This window comes from Babylonia areolata, chromosome 3, assembly GCF_041734735.1.
Source record: "Babylonia areolata isolate BAREFJ2019XMU chromosome 3, ASM4173473v1, whole genome shotgun sequence".
NCBI lineage: Eukaryota > Metazoa > Mollusca > Gastropoda > Neogastropoda > Buccinidae > Babylonia > Babylonia areolata.
This window is the reverse complement of record NC_134878.1, coordinates 44,408,752-44,433,286: the sequence shown is the minus strand read 5'-3', so window position 1 is coordinate 44,433,286 and position 24,535 is coordinate 44,408,752. Positions and strand designations below refer to the sequence as shown.

Sequence of the window (24,535 nt, the reverse complement as noted above, 5' to 3'; positions counted from 1 at the left end):
CATTATTATTATTATATCATGTCACATATTCCATCATAATAGTGTTTGCTATGTTATATCTAATATGTCATATATATGTCTTCCACAAAAATCATGTGTGAATACACTACATTCTATCTATTATTACATTAATTTTATTGTTTTAGGCTCATGTGTTTTTGGTTTTATCATGTGATAAAACAACACGACTGGATTGAACCTGATTACAAGCATTTTATAAAATATTCGTTCTGGGATAAATAGAATGTCACAATCACCTAGTGTTTCAAACTCTGGTAAAGTCTGTGTGTATGCGTGTGTTGTGGTTTTCCGTATCGTCATATTACATTCTCTCTAGACGGTGTTATTCTCATTCGGGCGTAAATTACAAGTTATGTTGACAAAATGGCGTCCATGGGGAAGCAGAAGTCTTCTAATCTTGACAAATCACTCAGCAAAGGAAAGCCGGAGGTTTGTACACACGCTGCGAATATTGACATATTAATTTTTTACAGATCTTTTTTTTTTATTACTTGTTTCGTGTTAGATGTAGACTTTCAGCTTTATTGTCTCAGTTTCTAAAAGACGAGCAAGACCATTTGACAGCGAATACAACTCCTCCTACCTCGAAGACGGTCTACGAATGTGTGGTCTGGATGCTCCCTGTGTGTTTTTGTGCAGTGTTCCTCCGTCCATCAGATAGAGAATCATGTGATATGACTGGCCTCCCAAGCATTTCTGATTTCTGTTATGTTCGAAACAGTGCTTAAAAAAAAAATCTATATATATACTGTTTAAATTATATATTATAATGAATAAATCACTAAATTAATCTGAGAAAAGGGGGCCACAAAATGTGTTTCAGTAAACACATCACTCAATTTTTTTTTTGGCAAAAATAATTAAGATTCCAGCCTATCTCCGAGTCAGAAAACTGTATAATTTTATATGCTGATGAAACTGCCATTTTGTGAGCTGGGTTTCTGTAGGGTATAATCTGACTTAGCAGTGAGGGAAGTCTTGTTAGTTGAGATAGAGCAAGTGGTGTGTGTGTCACTGTGTGTATGTGGAGGGGGGTGGGTGTGGGTGTTCAGCAGTCCACTAGAGTCTTCATGTCTCCAGCTAGCCTGCTAGGCCAATCCAGCTACTGTAGCAGTCCCTAGACATACTCCCAACCAGCACAGTCTAGCCTTCTACAACATTAGTTACCGGTGGGGTGGGAAAAAGAAGGGGGGTTAGGGTGGGGGGGAGGCTGGAAGAAGACATGGTGGGAGTGACCTAAAACAACAGAGGGGTTGAGGGGAGGGGGGTTGAGATTTACTTTGATTAGTCACAGGTAGGAGACCAGTCTGGACTTGGAGCAGTCTTCAATGACTTGGCTGTGACAACCTCCAGCTAGGGGCAGTGTATTACATTTAGGGATGATGCAGGGAAAGAAAGACATCTGTCTGTACTGTGTCATGCAGGCAGGGATGTCAAAATTGCAGGTGTTTCTCCTGGAACTGAACCTGATGTCTGATGGTCTTGGTAGGTAGATGAGTATATAATGGAAATGAGACCATGGTGAAACTTGTAGAACATCTCCAGGCAGTCTTTTTTCGTCTGGCTTGTAGAGGGTGTCAGGTGAGAGAAGGTGATAAATGGAGTTGACGCAGGATGTTAGGTTTGTTGGTTAAAAAATAAAAATAAAAAAAGGTGGTGTTGGTTGGTGACCTGTCTTCCTGCTCGGCGTTGGACCTTTTCAGTAGCTTGGATCTCTCTGGCTGTGTCAGAGTCCCACACACTGACACAGAAACTTTATACTCAAGCTAGTCAAGGATAGGATGAACAAGGACTTTGTACACAGTTACCTTTGTCTTCTTGTTTCCTGTTATGAGGTTGCACAGGAGGAAGCCTAGGGCCTTGTTGGCATTGTTAATTGTGGGTTGATGTGGGATTTCCACTGTCGGTCGTCTTGGATGCTTATTCCAAGGTATTTTGCTGTGTTGGTATTTTCCAGTGGGTGGCCATGAAGTTCTTTAATCTGGGACAGTCTTTTTATATCTTGAGGCTGACACTCAAGGTGGTGTACTTTTGCAGGTGGAATTGCATGGACCACTTTTTGTCCGTAATGGTAAGGGAGACAAAATCTTCTTGGAGTATATCTTGGTTGGCTTCCTACTTGATAACAGTGTTGCTGGCCTAAGATTTGTTGGACTTTGGGGAGGTCATTGATATAAAGAGGGAAGAGGCTTGGGCCAAGGACTGAACACTGGGATTTTCATGTTAAATTTTCATGGTGGTGATGCCAGTCTTAATATATATATATATATATATATGTGTGTGTGTTGTGTGTGCGTGTCTGTGTGTGTGTGTGTGATGCTACTGTTTACATATATGTCTCTAGCCCCAGGTCTTCCAAATGCGAAACAGTGTTTGCTTACAGCTAAAAAAAAAAATAAATAAGGACAAGCCTGACTTATCAGGTTGGTTTTTTTTCTGTTTTTTTTTTTTTGTTGTTGTTGTTGTTTTTGTTATAAATCAAAAACATTTCTTTGACAGTGTCTTGTAGCTTTTACTTTTTGGTTTGCATATCGGTAAAGAATTTTGAGCCATTGTTGCTGATAAGATTCTCTGGCTGAAGATCACGATCACTGATTTTTTTCTTCTTTTTTTTTTTATTAAAAAAAAAAAAAAAATTTAGGTATGCAGTGATAAAAAATTCTTATTGTCATTTTGTCTTTTTTTAGTTGTTTGTTTAATAGTGCACATGGTTTGTGTGATTTGATACATTATTAATCAATAACCATTTTTCCTCCAGGTGAATGTGGCGACCTTTGCTCTGCTGTTCTCTGAAATTGTGCAATATTGTCAAAACAGAGTTTATACTGTCCCTGAACTTCAGACGAAGTGAGTATGATGCAAAGAAGTCTGCTAAGAGTAAGCTTTCAGTTTGCTAAATGTTTTCATATGCAGAGTGCTAATGACTACAGTAAGATGGGTTTTTTTTTTTCTCTTATGTACTGAGTGATTGCACTTTGCAGTACTGATTGTATTTTGGTAAAGTTAGAGATCACTGAACTGAAAGTATGCTTGAAAGCCTTGTTTTTTCACTTTTCAGTGTGATTGTCTTGTTAATAAATGGATCCTGAAAAAGGGTTTCTTGATGATGTTTAAGATCAAGAAAGTGTTTATCAATAATATATTTTTCAAACTGAAAAAAAGACTTGTATAAAAATGACAAAAGATTTGGAAATCTATTTAATCACTGCTGTGCACAGTCATGTATTGATAGTTACGTGCATATTATTTTTGTTTGTGAGGACTGAAAGAGAGAAGTAGAATGGGTTTTTTTTTTCTTTCACCTTTCAAGGTTAGCGGAGATGGGACAGCATGTTGGCTCCCACCTGCTTGACGTGCTGTTTGTCAGGGAAAAGGGCTTCAAGCGGGAAATCAAGCTGCTGAGTATGCTCATCTTTATCAAGTCCAACTTCTGGAAGGTAGGCTGGATGGGTTGGGTTTTTAAAAAAAATTTTTTAAATATGTGTTTGTGTGTGTGTGTTGGTACGTGACACTTGTTTTCCTTCATTTATTCACTCATTTGTTTAAATACAGTCTATTAGGCTGCATATTTATTCAGTGTATTTTTACGGCGTGGGGGTTGGGGGGTCTTTATTGCGGTCATTGACTGCAAACATGCATGAAGGGACACTTACACATGTGTGCATGTACAGTTTTTGTTCTTCATTTATTTACTCATTTACTCGAATACAGTCTTATTAGGTATTTATGGGGGAGTGGGGAGGGGGCATCTTTATTGTGGTCATTGAGTGATTGACTGCAAACATGCATGAAAGGACACTTACACATGTGTGCATGCACAGTTTTTGTTCTTGTTTTGATTTTTTAGTTTTTTGTTGTTGTTGTTGGGTTTGTTGCTATTTTGCTTAAGCAGCAACTCTTTTTATATACAAATTGCCAAATGTTTACAGTCTTATGTAAACTAATAAGGAAATGAATGTGATATTCTCATTTTGGATTCTTTCACTTAAGTTACTGTGTGTGTGCAAATTCTGTGAACAATGACAGGTGTACTTTAGTCAGCCCTGTTTAGCAGAGTGAAAAATTTTGTATAACTGATGGAATCTGGTTTCTGTTGCAGACTGTCTATGGAAGGGAAGCAGAAAAACTGGAGCAAGCTAATGATGATGAAAGAACATGTATCCTTTAGACTTTTTCATGCAGGGAAACACTTTCAGTTTCATGCAAACTCATCCACTTTGCGGCTTACATGCATACATAATCTTTAATGTGCCTGTGCACACAGACACACACACACAAACTATTTTTTCTTAAATTTGAGTGATCACAGGAGACTCAACTGAATAAGGCTGATAGTTGATAATTTTGTGAAACTGGTTTTTGCTTTGACTACGTCACTTTTGAGTGGAGCGATCACCTAGAAGTAATGCGCCCGCCTAGGAAGCGAGAGAATCTGAGCGCACTGGTTCGAATCACGGCTCAGCTGCTGATATTTTCTCCCCCTCCACTGGACCTTGAGTGGTGGTCTGGACGCTATTCGGATGAGACGATAAACCGAGGTCCCATGTGCAGCATGCACTTAGCGCACGTAAAAGAACCCACGGCAACAAAAGGGTTGTTCCTGGCAAAATTCTGTAGAAAAATCCACTTCGACAGGAAAAACAAATAAAACTGCATGCAGGAAAAAGTACAAAAAAATGGGTGGCAAGAAATGGGTGACAAGAAATACACCAGGAAAAATTACTGCAGTTATCCAGTTGCATAGTAGTTGTTGACAGATTTGGATGTATGAACATTATCATAACCTTGACTTTGATTCAGATTATATTATTGAAAAGGAGCCACTTGTGAACAGGTTTATTTCAGTTCCAAAAGACAAAGGCAAGTATTCATGTTCCAGTGATTAATAACCAGAGTTGAACTAGAATGATATTGTGTTCCCACCTACCAAATTGTGTGTTTTAGCTATTTTAAACAATGATAGCTGATTCAAACACACAGAGACATACACAGACACACAGGCACACACACACATGTATTCAAACACTGACATGCATTTTAAAAACCATGAATAACATATTTATGACAGACGCTTCTGTTATATGAATGTTGTTGGATTGTTCAATTATCCTTTTTATTTTAACATGCAGGTAGTTTGAACTGTGCCGCTTTCACCGCTGGAATGCTGGAAGCTGTCTTGAACGGAGCAAATTTTGTAAGTATATTTTGCAGTCGTAGTCTCCCTCAGTTTTTACTTTTGCATTTTGGAACATATTTGATTATTTGTCATTGATTTTGGGAGCAAAATCAGTGCTTTTCAGATGTGAATTTGTTGCTGTATTGGTAGATGGAAGACATTTGTGTATAAGGTATTTATTTTATTGCAAAAGAAAAATGAACTTGATAGTAATCATAAAAACAAAGTATTACAGAAATGTCAGTGGACTGATTGTCATTATTTATTCCTTGTAGGAATTGGGAACACTATGTGACAGTAAGGTAATTAAAACCTTGTAAATATTTATCTGACGTACAGCTAAAATCAGTAAAAAAAATTAAAAAAAATTGTAAAGAACCATAGACATAAAAGATGTATGTCTATTTCTTTTCAGTGCAGCGTTTAGAATTCAGGAAACATTTGTTTACTGGGTAATCATGTGAAGATTGGGTGTTTTGTGTTTGTATGTGATTTTCTGTGAGTATGAGAGTGATTATGTGTGTGTGTATGTACACAAGTGTGTGTCACTGTGCCTGTGTGTATGATTATTTAAATGTGTGTGTGTGTCTGTGTGTGTGCAGCCAGCCAAGGTGACTGTGCACTGGCACAAAGGAACATGCTTCATGATAAAATTTGACGAGTCCGTTATCGCCAGGGACAAAACAATTGACAGCCGTTGAACTGGCACAAGTGTTGCTCTGTCAGCTGTATTTTGATGAGATTTTCACTACATACAAGCTTAGACTGTGACCAGAGATGCGACCCATGCTTGGTGTGATATTTTAAAACCAAAATAAGGAGTATTGCTGAATATCCAGATAAGGTTTTCTGTTGTGTAAGTTATTTTGTTGTTGCTACACTTTGCTGCTTAAACATGTATTTACTTTATAATTCAATGGTTCTTTCTTAATAAAAAAAAAACAAAAACAAAACAACAACAAAAACATGCCATGCAGTCATTTTCATTAACATTTTTTGGTAGTGACACTGTTGGAGTGTTTCACTTAAAGAACCTCTAAAAATGAACCATCTGTTCACATATACACACACTGATATTTATTTTTTCTGCACTGTAAGAAATGATCTGGCAAGGTAAAAGAAATTATAATGTAGACATTAAAAATATCTGAAGATATACAGTTGCTTTTTGTTTTCATATGTGTGTGTGGTTTTTTTTTTTGGTTTTTTTTTCTTTTAATCTATTAATATTGTTACTATTATTATCAATTTAATGTTTGTATTCACACCAACTGTTTTGAAAGAATGTCCAATGATTTATGTGTTTACACACACTGTATACAGGATAACTGTTGAATGTGTGGAACCAAAACAGTGGTACTTCAGTGATGGTACGTGGAGTGTGCACATGTTGAGGGAATAATGCATCATTCTGTTTTAGTACGTCAATACATTTTGGAATTTTGCAGTCTTTAAAAAGAGAATATTAATTACACATACTTTTATTGGCAAGACCTGAGAATGTTACTGATCTAAAATGATTTTAGTTTATAGTTCAGCTTATCAGCCATTGCCCAGTTTCCTTTATGTTTTAGTTTGTACCCATTCTCCCAAGGTGATATTGTATGGCAGTCCTGATACCAAGTTCATGGTCTACAGCACTGGTATGAATGGAATAGTTTGCAGTCAGTTGTGATTCAGCTTTTTTTTTCCCCCTTAAATCTGTTCATAATTGAGTGGCATCCTGACTTCAGGATGTGTCTAGATGTTCTTGTTTTAATCTGTTCATAATTGACTGGCGACAGCATTGAACATTGAGGATAAATGTCTGGATGTTTTTGGTTTGAGCGGCTCATAACTTTGTGACATCCTCATTGACAATTGAGGATAAACGTGTCTAGATGTTGAAGGTGAATGCTCTTTAATGTAAACTAGTATTATAGTGTATGCATGGTTTGCTAATCTTATTCACATTTCTTTCACATGTTGTGTAAAAAAAAAAAAAAAAAAAAGAGAGAGGAATAGGCAGGAATAGGCACACATCTCATTTGTTTATGTACAATTTTTCAAAAATATAAATGCATCTGTCTTAAATGTGCACATAAGTTGCAACTGATTTCATTTAGTTATGACTATAACTTAATAAATTATGAGATAAAAATTTCTGCACTCTTTTCTTGTTCAGAACTTTTTTCTCTGTGAGTGTATGTCTTTGTTGTTGTTGTTGTTGTTTATTGCTTTTTTTCTGTTCCATCTTTTGCACTTTCTCAGTATTGGTACTCTCACTCTGCTCATCCTTGCCTTCACACAAAACCCTTTTTTTTTTTGCTGAAGCACTGGCAGTCTATGCACAAGGAGCTATGAACGAAAGTCTGCTGTGTGACCATGCATTGAAAGAGGCCCTATGAAAGAGGCCCTACATGGTTGCTAAGTCACTTCAGTGGTGTAGTTGTGCCGATGGGATCTTTACTCACTGGTCCATAATCAATGACTAGAATTAATACTTCAAAACTAGGACTTCTTGACAACTTGCTGCAAAATACCAATACTTGGGGTTACAGTAAATTGTCAAACTTAAATAGTATGCAGAGGAACGAACCGAACTGTGGTCTGTTACAATGAATCAGTGAGTCAATGCCAACAGAACTTGCTGGACTTACAAAACAAACATGCAACTGTCAAAAGACCTAAAGTTGCCAGCAGTTTATGCTAAAATGCCATTCACCTCAAATTTTCTATTCAATTACATACACCATACCATGACCCACTGGTGCAGATTCCAGAAAGAATGGGTCCGATTCCTTTTATGTGCTAACAACTAGCCCACTAAAATAGGTATGATTAATTAAAAGAAGGTGCGGCTAGTTACCTCCCTTACTTTATTACCTCCTCTCTGCACCTCAAATTTTCTATTTCATTTTAATCTCACTAGAGACAAGGCTCTGAACATTTTGATTAACAAGGAAAATTTATGCGCATTACACTAATAGGCAGACAACTATCAATCATGCATTTATTTCACATAAATCTCTCTGTTCTCTATCTTTCTATATATGTTCTCATACAAAAAAAGCACTTTACTAATAGGAAGACAATTATCAGTCATACATTTATTTCGCATAAATCTCTCTGTTCTCTATCTTTTTATATATGTTCTCATACAAAAAAACACACGAACACTCAGATTCTGTGAACATTTTATAACACGTTTCTCTTGTATCTCTCCACAAGCCTGCATGCATGCATGCACACACACACACACACACATACCCCTTCACACACAAACTGAACAACAACATATCTATTTCTTTGAATGTCCTCTATGTTGTGCTTTTATCCTTGTCAGGAGCTGCAGCTTGCTGGGTCAGGTCTTTGTTGAGTTGTTTGAGGTAGGCAATCTCTCTCTCCAGAGCGCTGATTTTGTCTGTCGTGTCCATCGGCTCCTCACTGTCCTCCTTTCTCCGCTGCACACAGACATTAACAGTGCTAATACTTTACACGTGTACAGTTGCCAGCCCTTTTTATTTTGAAGAAAAGATGTATGGATGTTCTCAGTTATTGTGATCAAGATGCTGTCATGTGGCTAGGACATGGTTATGTGACCGTAATATTTTGAGCGGTAGTTTCGCTTTCAAATATGCAAGATTTTCTTCACGTCTAATTAAGACAGCAACCATACACAACTGACTTATCACACAAAACTGATTGTGAAATTCATTCACATACCTAAAAACTTCAGGAATGAGTAGAACAGTACTGACAGGTAATAAATGATAATGATTTATAAGCTTCATTTTAACATCAATAAGGAAACACAAACACACTCTCACACCCATGTATGCACGTGTGTGCATGTGTGTGTAAGTGCATACTGCTGATAAGTAATAAAAAAAACGATTATTTGCAAGCTATATTTAACAGCAGCAAGGAAACTACAAAATATGATTGGAAAGCTTCATTTTGACAGTTTACATGTTGTTCTTCTTGTTATGAGCTGAACTGCTATCACAATACACATGCACATATATGTATAAGGCGAATCCTGAGTTTATGTTGGAAAAGTCGGCAGACAGAATCAAGCCAGTCATCAACACTTAATGACAGATTCACTGTCTGACAGAGGAATATTCCTAATTCCATAGTTTGAAGTGCTCTTTAATTACACATACTTAACTGTGACCCAACTAGTGCAGACTCCGGCAGGGTCTGACATTCCTGTCCTGTGCAAACTACTATCCACCTATGCGGAGAAAACGTCTGAAGTGCTCTTTCATAAGTCACATCAATACTTTCCACAGCAGTGTCCAGAAACTTATCTGTACAAACACGAAATGGAAGGAACCCGGGTCAACTCCTTTTCGTTTTTCAGCAAATTTCATTCACAATGAACAACAACTTTCCCTGCAAATACTACATGATTTTAAAGCTGCAGAGACAGCTCTCAATATACCAATGAAACGAAACTGACAAATCTGTATTTCAATAGTCAAAACCCAATGGCAGACCCATGCTTACAAGACCAGCATATGCAAACCCTCAGTACACAGACACACATTCAGTACACAGCAATAATGACAATTCTTAACTCACTTTGTACTGCCAGTTAGCTCCCCTGACTTTCCCCATTAAACGACCCATTTGTATGGGTAAGAAATAAAATCGCTAAAAAACAAATTTATGAACTGAAAACTTCCAAACTTATCAGTAACACAATGAATTAGTTGGGGACAAAATATAAAACTTCCTCCCTTCTTGCGCTATAATTCAGTGGGATGATGAAAATAACCATATTCTTTGATGACTTGTAAACGAATCCAAGAAAGCATAAAGAGTCTGAAACAGATTAAGTGCATAATGTTATATAGCCACGATAAGGCCCCTTTGTATAATTCTGTTGTCTGCCTTGTGACAGATGAAACTGGGTCCGTTGCCGTTGTTGACATGCACTGTTCACATGAACCAGTCACCGCGAAAATAACCCTCCTGCTTGCAAGCAGAGCAACACACTCTGCATTTATTGGTAGCAGTGGAGAGTGGAAAGGTCAGTTAAGTTATTCTTAGCTTATAATGTCATTATGCAAATTAGGTGCCACTCCAAAAACTATCTAAGGCTCCGATCAGGATCCTTCATCTGAAATGGTCGAAAACAGTAGGGCTCCAATCATGCCCTTTGTCCACAGCAAGTTGAGTTATGATCCAAACTCAACCACTCTGCTCATCACAACTACACTGCTCACCAAATCACCCATTCACCAATCACACAAACACAGCAACTGAAATTATGCCAGCAACACAAAGTTCCACATTTTGAGCTTTTTCCACTTACCTCCAGTGTCGAATCCAGTCTCAGCATCTTGGCTATGTCTGCACTGAAGTCTGGAACTGGCAGCTGACACCAAAAGAAAAGGTTAAGAGTTCACTCTCCACAGACTGTTTACAAAAGCAGGGCGACTGATAACAATCCTCTTACAAAAAGACATTTTGGTTTCAGAATCATCTCTTATGAAATTCTAGATGTCACAAGCATGTGTGCATAATTGGATGTGCATAAAACTATGAAGTTCAACAAACTAATTTGTGATTCATCTATCCAGTGACTGTGCACATACAGATTCATGTATTTCAATCATTTCTCTAAATCATCTACAACAAAATATACCTGAATGCTTACAACAATAAATGCCTCAACAAACTTTCTTAAAAGTATTTGTATTTCTTTTTATCACAACAGATTTCTCTGTGTGAAATTCAGGCTGCTCTGCCCATGGAGAGCGCGTCGCTACACTACAGCGCCACTCTTTTTTTCTTTTTTTTGGTATTTTTTCCTGCGTGCAGTTATATTTGTTTTTCCTATCGAAGTGGATTTTTCTACAGAATTTTGCCAGGAACAACCCTTTTGTTGCCATGGGTTCTTTTACGTGTGTTAACTGCATGCTGCACATGGGACCTCAGTTTATCGTCTCATCCAAATGACTAAGATGTAATGTTTTTATTTCAAATCATAAAGTAACAATACAGGGAATATACACTCTCCTCCCCACCCCCACCCCCAGACACACATACACAAACACCAAACACTGAACTGACTCATTTCTTTTCGTAGCCAGAGATGAGACTGAAGTTTTCTGTTTCATTCTGAAACACCACCTCTGTTACATGCAGAAGTGTGAGAGAAGTATGCTACTTTCTAACTCATTTCTTAGCCTCTTTTCAGACTGTAGTCTGAGGAATCTTGTACCTGACAGGACAGCACACAAGAACAAAAAAAATTTACCTCAGAAGTGTCTGAAATAGTGACATTGAATGTCATGCCTCTCCCATCCTCCATGCTGGCAGTTTGTTGTTTAAAGCTGATAGGGGGACGATGGTGCACTGCGGTGGGGATTTGCGCGATTGGCGGAACCACCATCACATTCCCCACAACATCTGTGAAAACACCAGAGGGTGCTGTGTTCAAACACTGTTGATCATTCTTAAAGACATTCCAACAACCCTGGGCCACTTGCATCCATCCATCTCAAAATGTTTGCTTTTGAACAGTACACTCCGTATCGGCGACACAGAGCAGTGCCCCTGCAGAACAGGCAGCCAGACAACAGAACATCTGCTGCAGTCCTGCCCACTCCACCTAGCACTCCGAGAGAAAACCTGGCCCGACCCAATCCCAGTGGCCTGGAAGCTCTACGGAGGACTGGAGGACCTGCGACGTACTGGCGCCTTCGTCGAGGAGACGGGGGAATCCATCTGATAAATGACGAATGAGACAACAACAGTACACTTACCAATATGTTGCTTGTCACCTCACACTTATATTCCAGTATGTTTCCCTTTTGAAAAAGCTTGTTATTTCCCATTGCATTCTGTGTAAAGGTAGTCTTGTATTTTCCATTGCAATCTGTGTAATGGTCACCTCATACTTCCCATTGCACTATGCATAAAGACACACTGTTAATATTTTCCAGTTGTTTCTTTAAGGTAAGCATTTTCTTTTGAGAGGAGAATATAACAATAATATTAAAACGAAGGCTTATATAGAGCAGTATTCCATCTGAAAGGGGACTCAGCACTTTACAATAAAATACACAAATTCAAGAATATGTGGCATAAAAGTATACACAAAAAATTAACACTGGCAATATCACAGTCTCACATCACAAACGCCCAAATCACAGCAAAATAAATACACCACATTCACCATAGTCAAAATATACACCAAGGAACCATGCATCACAAAAATTACACCAAAGAATCACAAATACATAGAAATCTACACAGAGCACACCCAGTGATCAGATTGCACAAGCGGACCGGGCATGACGGGTCGTCTTTTCACTGTTAGCCGCGCAAAATTTGGCCAAGCAGAGCAAACCGATTGGCCTAGCTTGCATCAGTTTGACATGGTAAGTATATGAATCACCAAACATGGAGTATAATACAAACTCCTCCTTTTACTGAGAAAAATACAGTATGAATGTGGGTGTTGGGATGTGATGAAGGTGTGAGAGTAGTTAAATCCACTGTTTGGGTGCAACAAAAGAAAAAGAACGTTTGCCATAAGTTTTGGAATACAAAGTGTGTGCATGCCATTTGAAGAACGGAGTAGTCTGGATGCTTAATAGAAAGAAATTATATTCAAAAGATAGACAGGACAAGAATCAGTAAAGTATTCTGATATTCTATACGAAATAAAGTAAAGTGACACAGGACTCAGAGTTTGTATTTTATTCCTATGTGAATGGGGAGCCAGTGAAGGGAAGAATATAATCAAGAGACTGTGGCTGTGTTTTCATCAATGCAAAACAAAACAATATAGTTCATTTTGTTTATTATGGTTTTTTATTGCCAATTCCACTGTGCCATGAAGGCAGTCTGTCAATATTTGTTTGTTGTTTTTTTGTTTTTCAAGGTAAGTATTATTTTTGTTTTTCTTCTTAGAATTAAATAAAGAGTCTGTGGCTCTGTTTTCACCAATGCAAAACAAAACAATATACTTCATTTTGTTTATAATGCTTACGCATAAATATGTATCTCCTGATGCTTTTTTGTTTGTTTGTTTGTTTGTTTGTTACTTTTCCGAGAGACCCCTGGAAAACAAACATATTCCGAAACACTTCAGTTTTTGTTAATGGTTTGTTGTTGTTTTTTCCAGTGATGTTTCTGATGCTGTTTTTGCTATTTATGCAACAACAAAAGTACAAAAGAAAGGGGGGGGGGGAGAGATGTTTACTGTCTTTTATTTTACACAGAATTTCAATATGTATTTTTCATCACACTTTAGTTGTGTTTTTTTTTCGTAATCTGATTTTACCTTTGGAGACTTTCTCCTTTCCATTTCTGATTCAAGGTTTACAGTGATGATTACCTGAGAGAGGAATAGACGTGGAACAGCTTCTTTGCTCCAAGTTCCAGACTCGCACATTACCATCCCTTGAACCAGACACCAAGTGCCTGCAGTCGCTGGACAATGCCAGACACGTGATTTCTCCTTCTGTACTGGGCCTTGAAAAAGGATGTACACAAAATTCAATGTATATGTGTACACACACACACACACACACACACTGTCACACACACTGTCACACACACACACACACACACAAATTAAACAATAGCACACACAAAGTGTGCACACCCACACAAAAAATCGACCACAGACAGTTCATTGCCAAGTAACAAAACGCCAGGAATTTGCTGTGACCCAGGCACACATTCACAAGTACAGGATAAAGACAACATCCACACACTTACTGCTCAAACCAAATCACCAATTTCACATTAAAAACAAAACTAAAACAGCAATGAGACTGGCGAAAAAAGTTAAAATGAGAAGGAAGTATTGAGAAAGTAATAAAGAAAGTGTGTGTTTGCACATGCATATTCACACACACAAACATGAGTGATAAGTTCAAGGCAGAACAACTCCCAGAACCAAGAAAAGTGAAATCACACTGTTATACATAAGCAGTAGTTCCACTGTTTGCACTTGAAGCTATCTGGAGATGTGCCTTCTAAGATCTGAGTGTGATAAGGAATCCACCACATGTTGTACTCACGCAACCTGCGGGAAGTTTTTCATAAGTCACCTCAACTGGTTTAACAACATAAGTTCTGTCAGCGAGGCTCTTTTGGTTCATTCAAAGCATTTTGGAGTCTTAGTTTCAGTTTCTACACATCCATCCCAGTCTTTCTGATTTGCTAGAAATGTAAACTTAAAAACAGAAACGTTCTGATTTGGAAGAAAAAAGTTGAATGAAACTAAAAGATGAGGCAAGATGAAAAAAGAACAACAGTGACTGTTTAGCCGTTCTTTCAATCCTCCTCTTGCATCAAGAATAATTACCTGGAACTTGGGGGGGAACACAATACCTTTGTTGCAAAAGTCCATGCAAATTACATTTTCTCTTATCATTTTTTGTTAGTTTGTTTCAGTTTTATTTTGTTTAAATCAAGTACCAGAAATGTATAGCACCCTGTTTCAAAAACTATAACTTGATGAAACTGAACAAACTAGAAAGCACTCAAATGACTTTATGAATCAGGAAATGATTTGGTATTGACTTTTGAAAAAAAAAAAAAAAAATCCCAGAGCACCCAGTACACATGCACCCCTGTACCTGTTTCCATACAAACTTAGAAAAAATAATTTCTTGAGCACTTCCTACAAACCTATAAAAATAATCTCTTGAGTAACTGTAACTGCTGAAAATACTAGCATTATTGTTGCTTTCCATGAAGACACACACAAGTGAGATGCACAAGCACAATGACATGATTACAGTGACACACTTTTACTTTCATGCCTGTGAGTCTAATGTTACTTCTATAATAAAACTCACCCACAATCTTCTCCCAAAACAAACTCCCCAGCATTTGTTGCATCTTTTGAGACAAACAATTCAGTCTGTGAGATCTGAAACATAAGATACAAAAGATGAATGTCAGAAACAAAAAAACAAAAAAAAAACAACCCAACAACAAACAACTACATGCTTGCAAACACTAACCACATTAAGATACGAAAGATGAATGTCAGAAACAATAAAAAACAAAACAAAAAAATTACATGCTTGCAAACACTCAACCATATTCATTGATATCAATAATTATAAAATATCCAGAACTATATAGTGTCTGCATTCATTCTTTCTTCCTCTTGAATAAAAACACTCCCCCGTGGGGATGCCGGGGGTCTTTCAGTATAAATAGCATCCCTGCCTTCTGGAAATTCTGTGCTAGAAATTTCCTCTTTTCTGTAACTCTCTTTGTTTCTGTCTTTTTTTTTCTATCTTCACTGTTGTCTCCTTTTTCTGCCTTCCCAGTCCATTCCCCTTTCTTTTTTCAAGGAAGCCTTGACACTTTTTTTCTCTTTTCCATAGTCTATGATGTACTATCTGTGCTGTTTTGCTCTGGCGATTGGGTAGTGAGATGTAAACACTGGGATGGGCACTAGCTGTCCATTCTGCAGCGTTATTTGCCTGTATAACCTTTTTTATGTATTGCTTTGACGCATTGTTTTTTTTTCCTTTTTCACGATTTTTTGTAATCTTTGGATGGTAAATTAAGCGGAAGGGCTGGTGTCCTCAGCATGGCCTAGTCTTGTTTGCCCTAAGGAGCTAAATGGTTGGGACACTGTCGAGTTGTGTTTTGTGGGTTTGTCTTGGTGTTTTTTTTGTAGATGTGACAGCTTTGTGTTGATGCGGTGGAGCCTGTGTATGGTTTGACAGTCCTGATAAGGCCCTGTGCAGTCAGCTGGACTATAAGCAACATTAGAACAACAAGAACAAGAACAAATAAAAACACAGCCACACAAAACATATAAAACATAAAAAAACAGCAAGACAATTTACTGCTTGCGTCATGGATAGACAGACAAAGACAGGGTCAGTCTAAACAGTTGTTGGTTTTAATCAGATTGTGTACTGCTGTACATGTAACTTTCTTTTGAAAGGTTGAAGCTTTAAAGTTTGGTCATCCGTGTACATGGCATTTGTTTTCTACATGTTTTTTTTTTGTCACACACACACACACAAAAAAAAGGACCGATGAGATTTTTCAGTTCCAATTATTTCTTGTTCCCCTCTTGTGAAGATCAAGAAGCTGTGTCATGGTTAATCGTCATGTCCTGTGTCTTCATGGAGAAAGAGTGCCCGAGACTGATTGCTTTTTGTTTCAGTGTTCTTCACTGGATCTAATTCTTCCGTGTCCCTGTGTAAAGACCGACAAAACTGTGCTGTGAATTGTACCCTCGACTAACATCAGTGAAGGAAGAGCATAACAGTGACATTTTTGCAAGTATGTGTGTGTGTGTGTGTGTGTGTGTGTGTGTGTGTGTGTGAGTGTGTGTTTGTGTGTGTGTGTGTGTGTGTAATAATAAATAACGTCATGTGTGGAAAAGAGATTTTTTTACACTTTTGAGTACATTTCTTGTGCTTTAATTTGGTGACAAAATTAAGTGTAGGCCATGTGTGTGTGGTTAATACACAATATTGTAGGTGAGCGTGTATGTGCGTGTATGCATTTACGAAACTTTTGTGCTATGCTTTTAATTTTGGTATGATCTGTTTTGTTGCATTTACTGCATCTTCTAATGGTTTGGGAGGGTTGGGGGGGGGGGGGGGTATTTGGGTGGGATTTCAAAGCAGAACTCTTTTTCAAGAGATGAAGAAAACAAACCAACAAACAAAACCATCCTCATACCTGGCCATATAATGGACAGCATAATATAAGGCCTGACTTCAATCCTGCGATCAGGTAGTTCTCTGGCGTATCCATGATCACAGCAGACGCAGTTTTCTCAAAAACTACCGTTCGAATTAGGTTACCGCTTATCATGTCCCACAACTGAAAATCAAACCACAAATATATATAAAAATGAATACAGAGGAAGACAATCCATATAAAAAAAACATGAGCAAATCAATAATAATGTTTGTACTATATACATTCAGATTTTCAAACCTGCCACCTGAAAAGTAAACTTTCATAACAAATAAAACCTGGGCTGGAAAAAGATCATATCCCCACCCTACCCCTGTACCCTCCCCCTAAAAGAGAGAGAGAAAAAAAAGACTAAAGACTATTTTCTGTACACTGATCATGTGATATCACAGTTCCTGAATTCTGAGAGGTTCTAAATGAAAATACACATGGTAGTGCTTGCTTTATTTCCACTTTATTCAACAGCAGTACAAGTGTAAGCAGCCATACTCTGCTGATGACCATTCTACTCCTTGAGGACCGGTTTTTTCATCTCTGAGCAAAACACCACAAACTAACAGAAAATGTCCTCCTGTCAGCATGCTTTATTAGACTCAACACTCTGCTGTCTGTTCAAAATCTGGAAACAAAAGCGGAATTTGTGACACTATCCGAACGTTTGCCAACGATTTATCACATGATGCTTTATTCAAACAGAGACGGGTTTAACAACCTAGTGGTTGAAGTGTTGGACTTTCAATCTGAGAGTCCCGGGTTTGAATCTCAGTAATGGCGCTTGGTGGGTAAAGGGTGGAGATTTTTTCCGATCTCCCAGGTCAACATATGTGCAGACCATCTTGTGCCTGAACCCCCTTTGTGTGTATACGCAAGCAGAGGATCAAATACGCGCGTTAAAGACCCTGTAATCCACGTCAGCGTTCTGTGGGTTATGGAAACAAGAAACATACCCAGCATGCACATCCCTGAAAACAGAGTATGGCTGCCTACATGGCTGGGTAAAAACAGTCATACATGTAAAAGCATGGGAGTTGCAGCCCAAGAATGAAGAAGAAGAAGAATTCAGACAGATACATTCGGCAGGATATAAATAATATACCAAGTGGCTAATGTAGTATGCTGAACAAATATGCAAGTATATCTATAAAAAAAAAAAAAAGAAGAAAAAAAAAGAAGACTTCAGACAAAGTGAATCAAAACAACTGGATTATCTTTAGCAGTGCTAAAAGGGATTCTACTCTATGACAAAGTAGTACAAATATTTTTTCAGGTGTCTCCATTCTTTATACTTTATGTAATTCCTAGTTGGAAATCATCAGAGGTGAGCAGGTCCATAATTTCCTCAATAACATTACAAATGACACTCTATGCTTGCTATTCACATAATAATGCTCAAACTAATAATCACACACACACACATGCATCATTATTTGTAACAGTTTTTTTTTTTTTTTAAATGCTATTTCTAAATGAACTTAACTTTACTAAGCTTCAGTTTCAAAATGAAGCAAAGTGGAAACTGCTACACACTACACTTCAAGGTAGGTAGTGTGTGCTCCCAAACTGATTTTTGTTTCAAAAAAAATTTTTTTTAATGTGGACCGGCTCTCGCTGAGAGCAAAATGGTGACAGGACAGTAGAACCTGTGATAAAGATAACAACAGATACACATGACTCAATTCCTTGCCGACCTTGCAGGTGTGATCCTCGGAGGCAGTGACCACTCTGGCCGCCGGTCCCCCACTGCCGACATGCATGTCCGTCATATCCTGGACATGGGCGGTGATCACTCTCCGGGGTGTGCGTCTGCTGGCACCCAGTCCTGAACTCACCGCACTGAGAGGGGGGGAACAAAATATCATACGCACATAATTTCACAACAGATGACACCTGTACGCATATGAGAACATAATGTATCACATGACTGGGGTTGCTGAACCACCTTCAGTTTCATCAATGAATGGCAAAAATGAAAAACTCTTCTCTGGATAATGAAGGACAAACCACCACATCACACTGTAAGAACGCTAGGTGCAGAACAGTCTCTCTGTTCACAAAACCTTGTTCCTTTATACAGTCAGTTCGTACCCTCATTGCATCTCTGTGTCTCTGTCACACATGCACACTTATAAAAAACAAGTGGCGTGCAGGTGGATGTACTATTTGTATTTGTATTTCTTTTAAATCACAACAGATTTCTCTGTGTGAAATTCGGGCCGTTCTCCAAAGGGAGAGTGCGTTGCTACACTATAGCGCCACCCATTTTTTTGTATTTTTGCCTGCGTGCAGTTTTATTTGTTTTTCCTATCACAGTGGATTTTTCTACAGAATTTTGCCAGGAACAACCCTTTTGTTGCCATGGGATTCTTTTACGTGCGCTAAGACCTCGGTTTATCGTCTCATCCAAATGACTAGCATCCAGACCACCATTAAAGGTCTAGTAGAGGGGGAGAAAATATCGGCGGCTGAGCTGTGATTCGAACCAGCACGCTCAGATTCTCTCGCTTCCTAGGCGGACGCGTTACCTCTAGGCCATCACTCCACTGAATATTTCATCTTCACTTTCTGTCAGGCACACATATAAATGCAGTAAAATGTTGTGCATTAATGAACTAGATCTAATGACCAAGTTACCCAATAATGAATAACAGATCTAACAACAAAGTATAAATGTCCTCTCTCAGTCATCAATACTCAAATGGAGTATCACTATATAGCAGAGATCACTGAAAACTATAATGGTTGTGAAGGACTCACTTTGCAAAATTCCAAATCTTCACCATTCCACCGACTGTGCCAACAACAAAGTGGCTGCCATCATCAGTAAACTGGATCTTCAGCACTTCATCAAAATTGCTCAGAAGACCCACCAAATTGCCTGCAGTCATCTGTGCAAAACAAAAGTTCATTAACATTAAAGAAATAATACATAAATCTGGTTTCGCTCATCTACAGTGGACATTTTTAAAATATTTACTGTAACATTTTCACCTTTTTCAAATCATAGAAACCTCACATTAAACAATCTTCACAAAATGTAAGGAAAGTACTCTGACACAAATCCAGTTTGGTTAATATTATCTAACTCTAGTGGTGTGTGTAGTTCTCTGTCTCACAGAATCTTATCACTGGTCAACCCTTATCCCTTGGACTATAAAAGTATAAACATTTATCCATTTGCTCAGCAGTGGGGACAGGCAGTGGTAGGTTACAGACTACAAGTACAAGCCAGTGAAAGTTTCTGTTTTCATCAGCTTGTCACAACACGATATGTAATGAGACGACTGGTTTTGTAATGGAGGAACATGTACGTAAGGTGATAGGCACGGTAGCCAAGTTACTGCTGCCCTGTGAACACTGTGAAAGTGAGAGAGGTCTTCTTTTACTTGAGTATTTGTATTTGTATTTTTGTCTTTTTTGTCACAACAGATTTCTCTGTGTGAAATTCGGGCTGCTCTCCCCAGGGAGATCGCGTCGCTACAATGAGAGCGCCACCCATTTTTTTGTATTTTTTCCTGCATGCAGTTTTATTTGTTTTTCCTATCGAAGTGGATTTTTCTACAGAATTTTGCCAGGAACAACCCTTTTGTTGCCGAGGGTTCTTTTACATGCACTAAGTGCATGCTGTACATGGGACCTCAGTTTATTGTCTCATCTGAATGACTAGCGTCCAAACCACCACTCAAGGTCTAGTGGAAGGGAAGAAAATATTGGCAGCTGAGCCGTGATTCAAACCAGCGCGCTCAGATTCTCTTGCTTCCTAGGTGGACGCGTCACCTCTAAGCCATCACTCCACTATATTTGCAACAGAGAGGATGTCACTAAAAATAAGATATGAGATGTTTAGTCTATATGCTTTCTCGTGTCTTTCTTTTCTTTTTTCTTTTTTTATATTTTTATTTACTGGTCCCTAGCAAAACGTTACCTTTTATCAAAACTAAAAAGTTGACCAGTGTAATAAAGCCAGTCCAACAGATTTTCCTTTCATTCATTCATATATATATATATATATATATATTATATATATATATATGTGTGTGTGTGTGTGTGTGTGTGTGTGTATACATAGTATACTAACACACATGTGACATGTACACCACCACAGTCTTTTTTTCCATTTCAGAAATACAAAGGGGCATATGAGCCACTGGCACCAACTTCCAAAGTCCCAAAGGTAGTTTTTCTCACTAATAGTGGTAAAACAAAATAAGCCATCAGGTGAAATGGTAAGAGCAGACATTGATTGTTCAAGAGTGCGTCACTGCATACTGGGAAACTAATTTCTTGTGTGACTTCACAACAAAATGTACATTAGTTGAGTCAGAGGAAAATACCCCCCCCAACACCCCCCTCTCGCTCTCTCTCTATCTCACACACACACAGTCACACAGAGACAGACTGGCAGACAGACATACATACATACACACACAAACGCACTTGCAATTGCATTGTATACATCTTCAGACTGACACGCACATGGTTTGACACTGAGTCCGCAGTAAAGGGGAAATGTAAGAATAAACTGTCATCCTCAAGTCAAACTCCATTCCTTCTCTAATGGCATTTGTTAGTCTCCTCGAGTCCTTCATAGATAGGTACATCATAAAAGAGACATGACCATCACCATAACCATTTGTACCAACCTCCCAAATGTAGATTTTCTCCCCAATACTGGCAACACAAAATAAGCCATCTGGTGAAGTGGCAAGGGCAGATACTGTTCCTGGGCACACAATTTTTTGTTGGTTCTCATCCTGAAAATGAAATAATACTCAAAATAAAACAAATTGGTGAAAAAAAAAAAAAAAAAGATGAACAGATAATTTCAAACTTGTCACTTAATAATCGAACCCACTCCTCAAAAAGACATTTATTTATTTATAATATATGAAAGATCATTGTTTACTTCACAGAATCACGTTTTTGATTCAAACATGTATGGTGGAAATAGAGGTTTAGAGGTTTTATCACCAACTGACAAAAAAATGCACCAGTAATAAGGACAGCTTTTTCAATGACAACAGAAACCTGTCAGTTTTTCAAAAACATTGAATTAAATTAAAAAAATTATTTTCCAATTCTAAACTAAATCAAAATGGACTACATGTCTTTAGAGGTCCTTACAAAATTTAATGGCTTGAGTTTTACACCGAAAAAATGGTTTGTACTTTCTGTTCCTTATATATATATATGTCAGCGTTTCTAAATCTCATAATTATAAAATTTTCAAATGTACCACACACACAAAAAAAGTAAAATGCTACTCTCAAAATGTTATGAAACTTTGTTCTGCTTGTTGTTGTTGTTTTTTTTTACAGCACATTCCACTAAAAACAACAACAAAAAAACAACAACATATGTCTGGCACAATCACGAACCATTTTGCCCAGAGGCCAGAGCTGAAGCAATGGCTTTCCATCAGCTGCTCCAACGACAGTGTGGCCTGAATGCAGACACAGACATCGTGCCTTCACAGCCTGGCCTTTGCAGGTTCGAACACTGCTGCCTGTGTGCAAGTCCCAGACGCCAACGCTCCACTGCTGGCCAGAAGCTTCGGTGGCCACTAACAGCTGTGGACAGTAAATAAACCAATCTGTATCTAATTCAAAATCAATAATCTGTACTTTAAAAAATGTACCAATTGGTAACCATATCTCTTATACGCCTAGTTATATATATACAAGATTGTACGCATGCAAAAAAGAACCTTTTGTTTTACGTTTAGGACAATGGTCAAATTAAACAAAACCCTGCTAAAACAAACTTACACCTGTGTACTAAGTAATGAACAATAAAATGTGGCAGGCAGCATTTGGCTTGTGTAAGTTCATGCTCCAAGACATGAGTAATTACTTTTGATTGCAAGCCTTATATTTGGTTATGACTCTTCAGTACAAGCTGAATCCTCTTGATCTATTTCTTCAAGGTGTGGTGGCTTCTTTTGACAAACCACCCAGATCCAGCTGAATGACCAGAGCACTGGACTTAACCTGTGGCCAGTATGGGCCCTGTGTTTGATTCTGGCAGCATCTGGCAAGTAAAAAGTTATATCTCCCATGTCAACAGATGTGCAGGCATGCTGATGCCTGAGCCCATCTGTGTGTGTGAAAATCATATCAAAGATCAAATACTGACGTTACAAATGCACACGTTAAAGATAATGAAATCCATACAGTGTCAAAGTATGGTGGGTTATAATTGACTTGTGCCATATTTCAGTCTTTCACAGAAATACTCAACATGAACCAACCATGACAAGAATCGTCAAGAAGTTGACATTGGTTGTGTGCACTACTATATTATCACTACTACTACTACTTCTACCACTACTACCACTACTAGTACTACTGCCAGAGCATTGGACTTTGAACATACGAGTCATCTGTCAAGTGTTTGATTCAGGCAGCACCTGATCGGTGAAACGGTGGTGGTTTCCCATGTCAACAGATGTGCTGCCTATTTGTGTGTGTGAAAATCATATCGAACATCAAATTGTTAAATTTTAATACTCACGTTTCGAATTCTCACGTTAAAGTTAACGGAATCCATACTCTGTCAAAGAACGCTGGTTATATAGCTGACTTGTGCGACGGCACACAGAAATTATACTCGACATATAAGCTGATGCTGGTCGTGTATACTGCAGTGTAAGTACTGCTAGTAGTACTACTACTAAGAAGAAGAACAAAAGAAGAAGAAAGAGGAGAAGAAGAAGAAGATGCACTTTCAGTACTTTTACTCACGGCTTGAGTCAACGTGTGTACTGCACATACCTTTTCTGTATCTACATCCAAACTGTAAGCTTAGTGGACGAGAAAAGGAAAACAATCAATACGCAATGGAATATATCAGTATACAAGCACTGTTCTGCCAGAATAACAGCAAAGAAAATGTTTACTATACATGTTTACTTCTACTTGCCTCGTGGTTCATAGCAGTCGCCATTTTCGGAAGAGGACGTAACTTCAGAAGCTTATATTTCCTCTTTCAGGTTGTTACTTCCCCTGAAACTACATAAAAGTATCTTCAAAGTTCAATCATTCTTTTTCAAGAGAGTGGCAAATGGCAAAACGATTTCTAATGCATTTATGAGCTGTGGGTAAAACGATGAAGAAAAACACAAGTTTAGGTTCTTTTCATCCTTGTGGATAAAGATTCTCCTTTTCCTTCCGTGTTTGCGGGTAAACTTACACGAATTCCGAAATCGAGCACTGCGGCCCGGCCAGGATACGAACACACTATCTTGCAACTGATCCGGAACATAGACACTAATATCTAGTGTCTATGTCCGGAACGAAGCTCCAACGCTCGAACGTTTCCGCTGTCGCGCCCAGCTGATTGATTTCACCGTCTTCTTTTTTTTCTTCTTTTTTTTTTTAAACAGGAGGAATAGACTGCCTTTCGAAAGTAAGAAAGCAAAAAAGACATCACAATGCTTCAAGCCTGCACCTCGGCCGTCCCCGGATAGTCAACTAGTCAGGCCAACGCACACGTGTGTGTGTGTGTGTGTGTGTGTGTGTGTGTGTGTGTGTGTGATAAAAAAACAAAAAACAGCAACATCGATCAGTATTCCGTGTGTGTGTGTGTGTGTGTGTGTGTGTGTGTGAAAGAGAAAGACTGTGGAAACTATATGGGTACATAGAA

The 24,535-nt window shown here is 38.2% G+C and overlaps 2 protein-coding genes across 4 annotated transcripts; one reads left to right on the top strand and one right to left on the bottom strand.

Annotated features, from left to right (window-relative positions):
* Nucleotides 1–370: 370 nt before the first annotated feature.
* On the top strand, nt 371–7,339 carry LOC143280575 (trafficking protein particle complex subunit 5-like). Its single transcript, XM_076585276.1, has 7 exons — nt 371–450; nt 2,780–2,868; nt 3,332–3,458; nt 4,121–4,178; nt 4,822–4,881; nt 5,151–5,215; nt 5,800–7,339. Exons 1-7 carry the CDS (start codon nt 385–387, stop codon nt 5,896–5,898), a joined length of 564 nt encoding a protein of 187 aa, XP_076441391.1. The 5' UTR covers nt 371–384; the 3' UTR covers nt 5,899–7,339.
* Nucleotides 7,340–7,561: 222 nt separating this feature from the next.
* On the bottom strand, nt 7,562–24,234 carry LOC143280574 (WD repeat-containing protein 18-like). 3 transcript variants are annotated; one of them, XM_076585273.1, is made up of 12 exons: nt 24,083–24,124; nt 23,813–23,901; nt 22,270–22,461; nt 21,535–21,645; nt 19,649–19,779; nt 18,583–18,727; nt 16,874–17,017; nt 15,013–15,086; nt 13,539–13,675; nt 11,451–11,602; nt 10,503–10,565; nt 7,563–8,640 (listed from the first exon to the last, which is right to left on the bottom strand). In XM_076585273.1, the coding sequence occupies exons 2-12, from the start codon at nt 23,834–23,836 to the stop codon at nt 8,497–8,499; spliced, it is 1,317 nt and encodes a 438-aa protein (XP_076441388.1). In that variant the 5' UTR covers nt 23,837–23,901; nt 24,083–24,124; the 3' UTR covers nt 7,563–8,496. The 3 variants fall into 3 exon arrangements, with proteins under 3 accessions (XP_076441387.1, XP_076441388.1, XP_076441390.1); XM_076585272.1 differs by lacking the exon at nt 23,813–23,901 and having other exon boundaries at nt 7,562–8,640; nt 24,083–24,234; XM_076585275.1 differs by lacking the exon at nt 24,083–24,124 and having other exon boundaries at nt 23,813–23,980.
* Between the last annotated feature and the right edge of the window lie 301 nt (nt 24,235–24,535).

What these genes read in the sequence shown, in the direction of transcription:
- LOC143280575 (XM_076585276.1), top strand. Translation starts at nt 385, where the DNA reads ATGGCGTCCATGGGGAAGCAGAAGTCTTCTAATCTTGACAAATCACTC. An exon ending in GTCCCTGAACTTCAGACGAA is followed by an intron (nt 2,869 to 3,331) that starts GTGAGTATGATG and finishes TCACCTTTCAAG; the next exon opens with GTTAGCGGAGATGGGACAGC. An exon ending in TAATGATGATGAAAGAACAT is followed by an intron (nt 4,179 to 4,821) that starts GTATCCTTTAGA and finishes ACTTTGATTCAG; the next exon opens with ATTATATTATTGAAAAGGAG.
- LOC143280574 (XM_076585272.1), bottom strand. Translation starts at nt 24,154, where the DNA reads ATGTTCCGGATCAGTTGCAAGATAGTGTGTTCGTATCCTGGCCGGGCC. An exon ending in TGCTCGATTTCGGAATTCGT is followed by an intron (nt 22,462 to 24,082) that starts GTAAGTTTACCC and finishes TACTGTCCACAG; the next exon opens with CTGTTAGTGGCCACCGAAGC. An exon ending in AAGATTTGGAATTTTGCAAA is followed by an intron (nt 18,728 to 19,648) that starts GTGAGTCCTTCA and finishes CCCCCCTCTCAG; the next exon opens with TGCGGTGAGTTCAGGACTGG.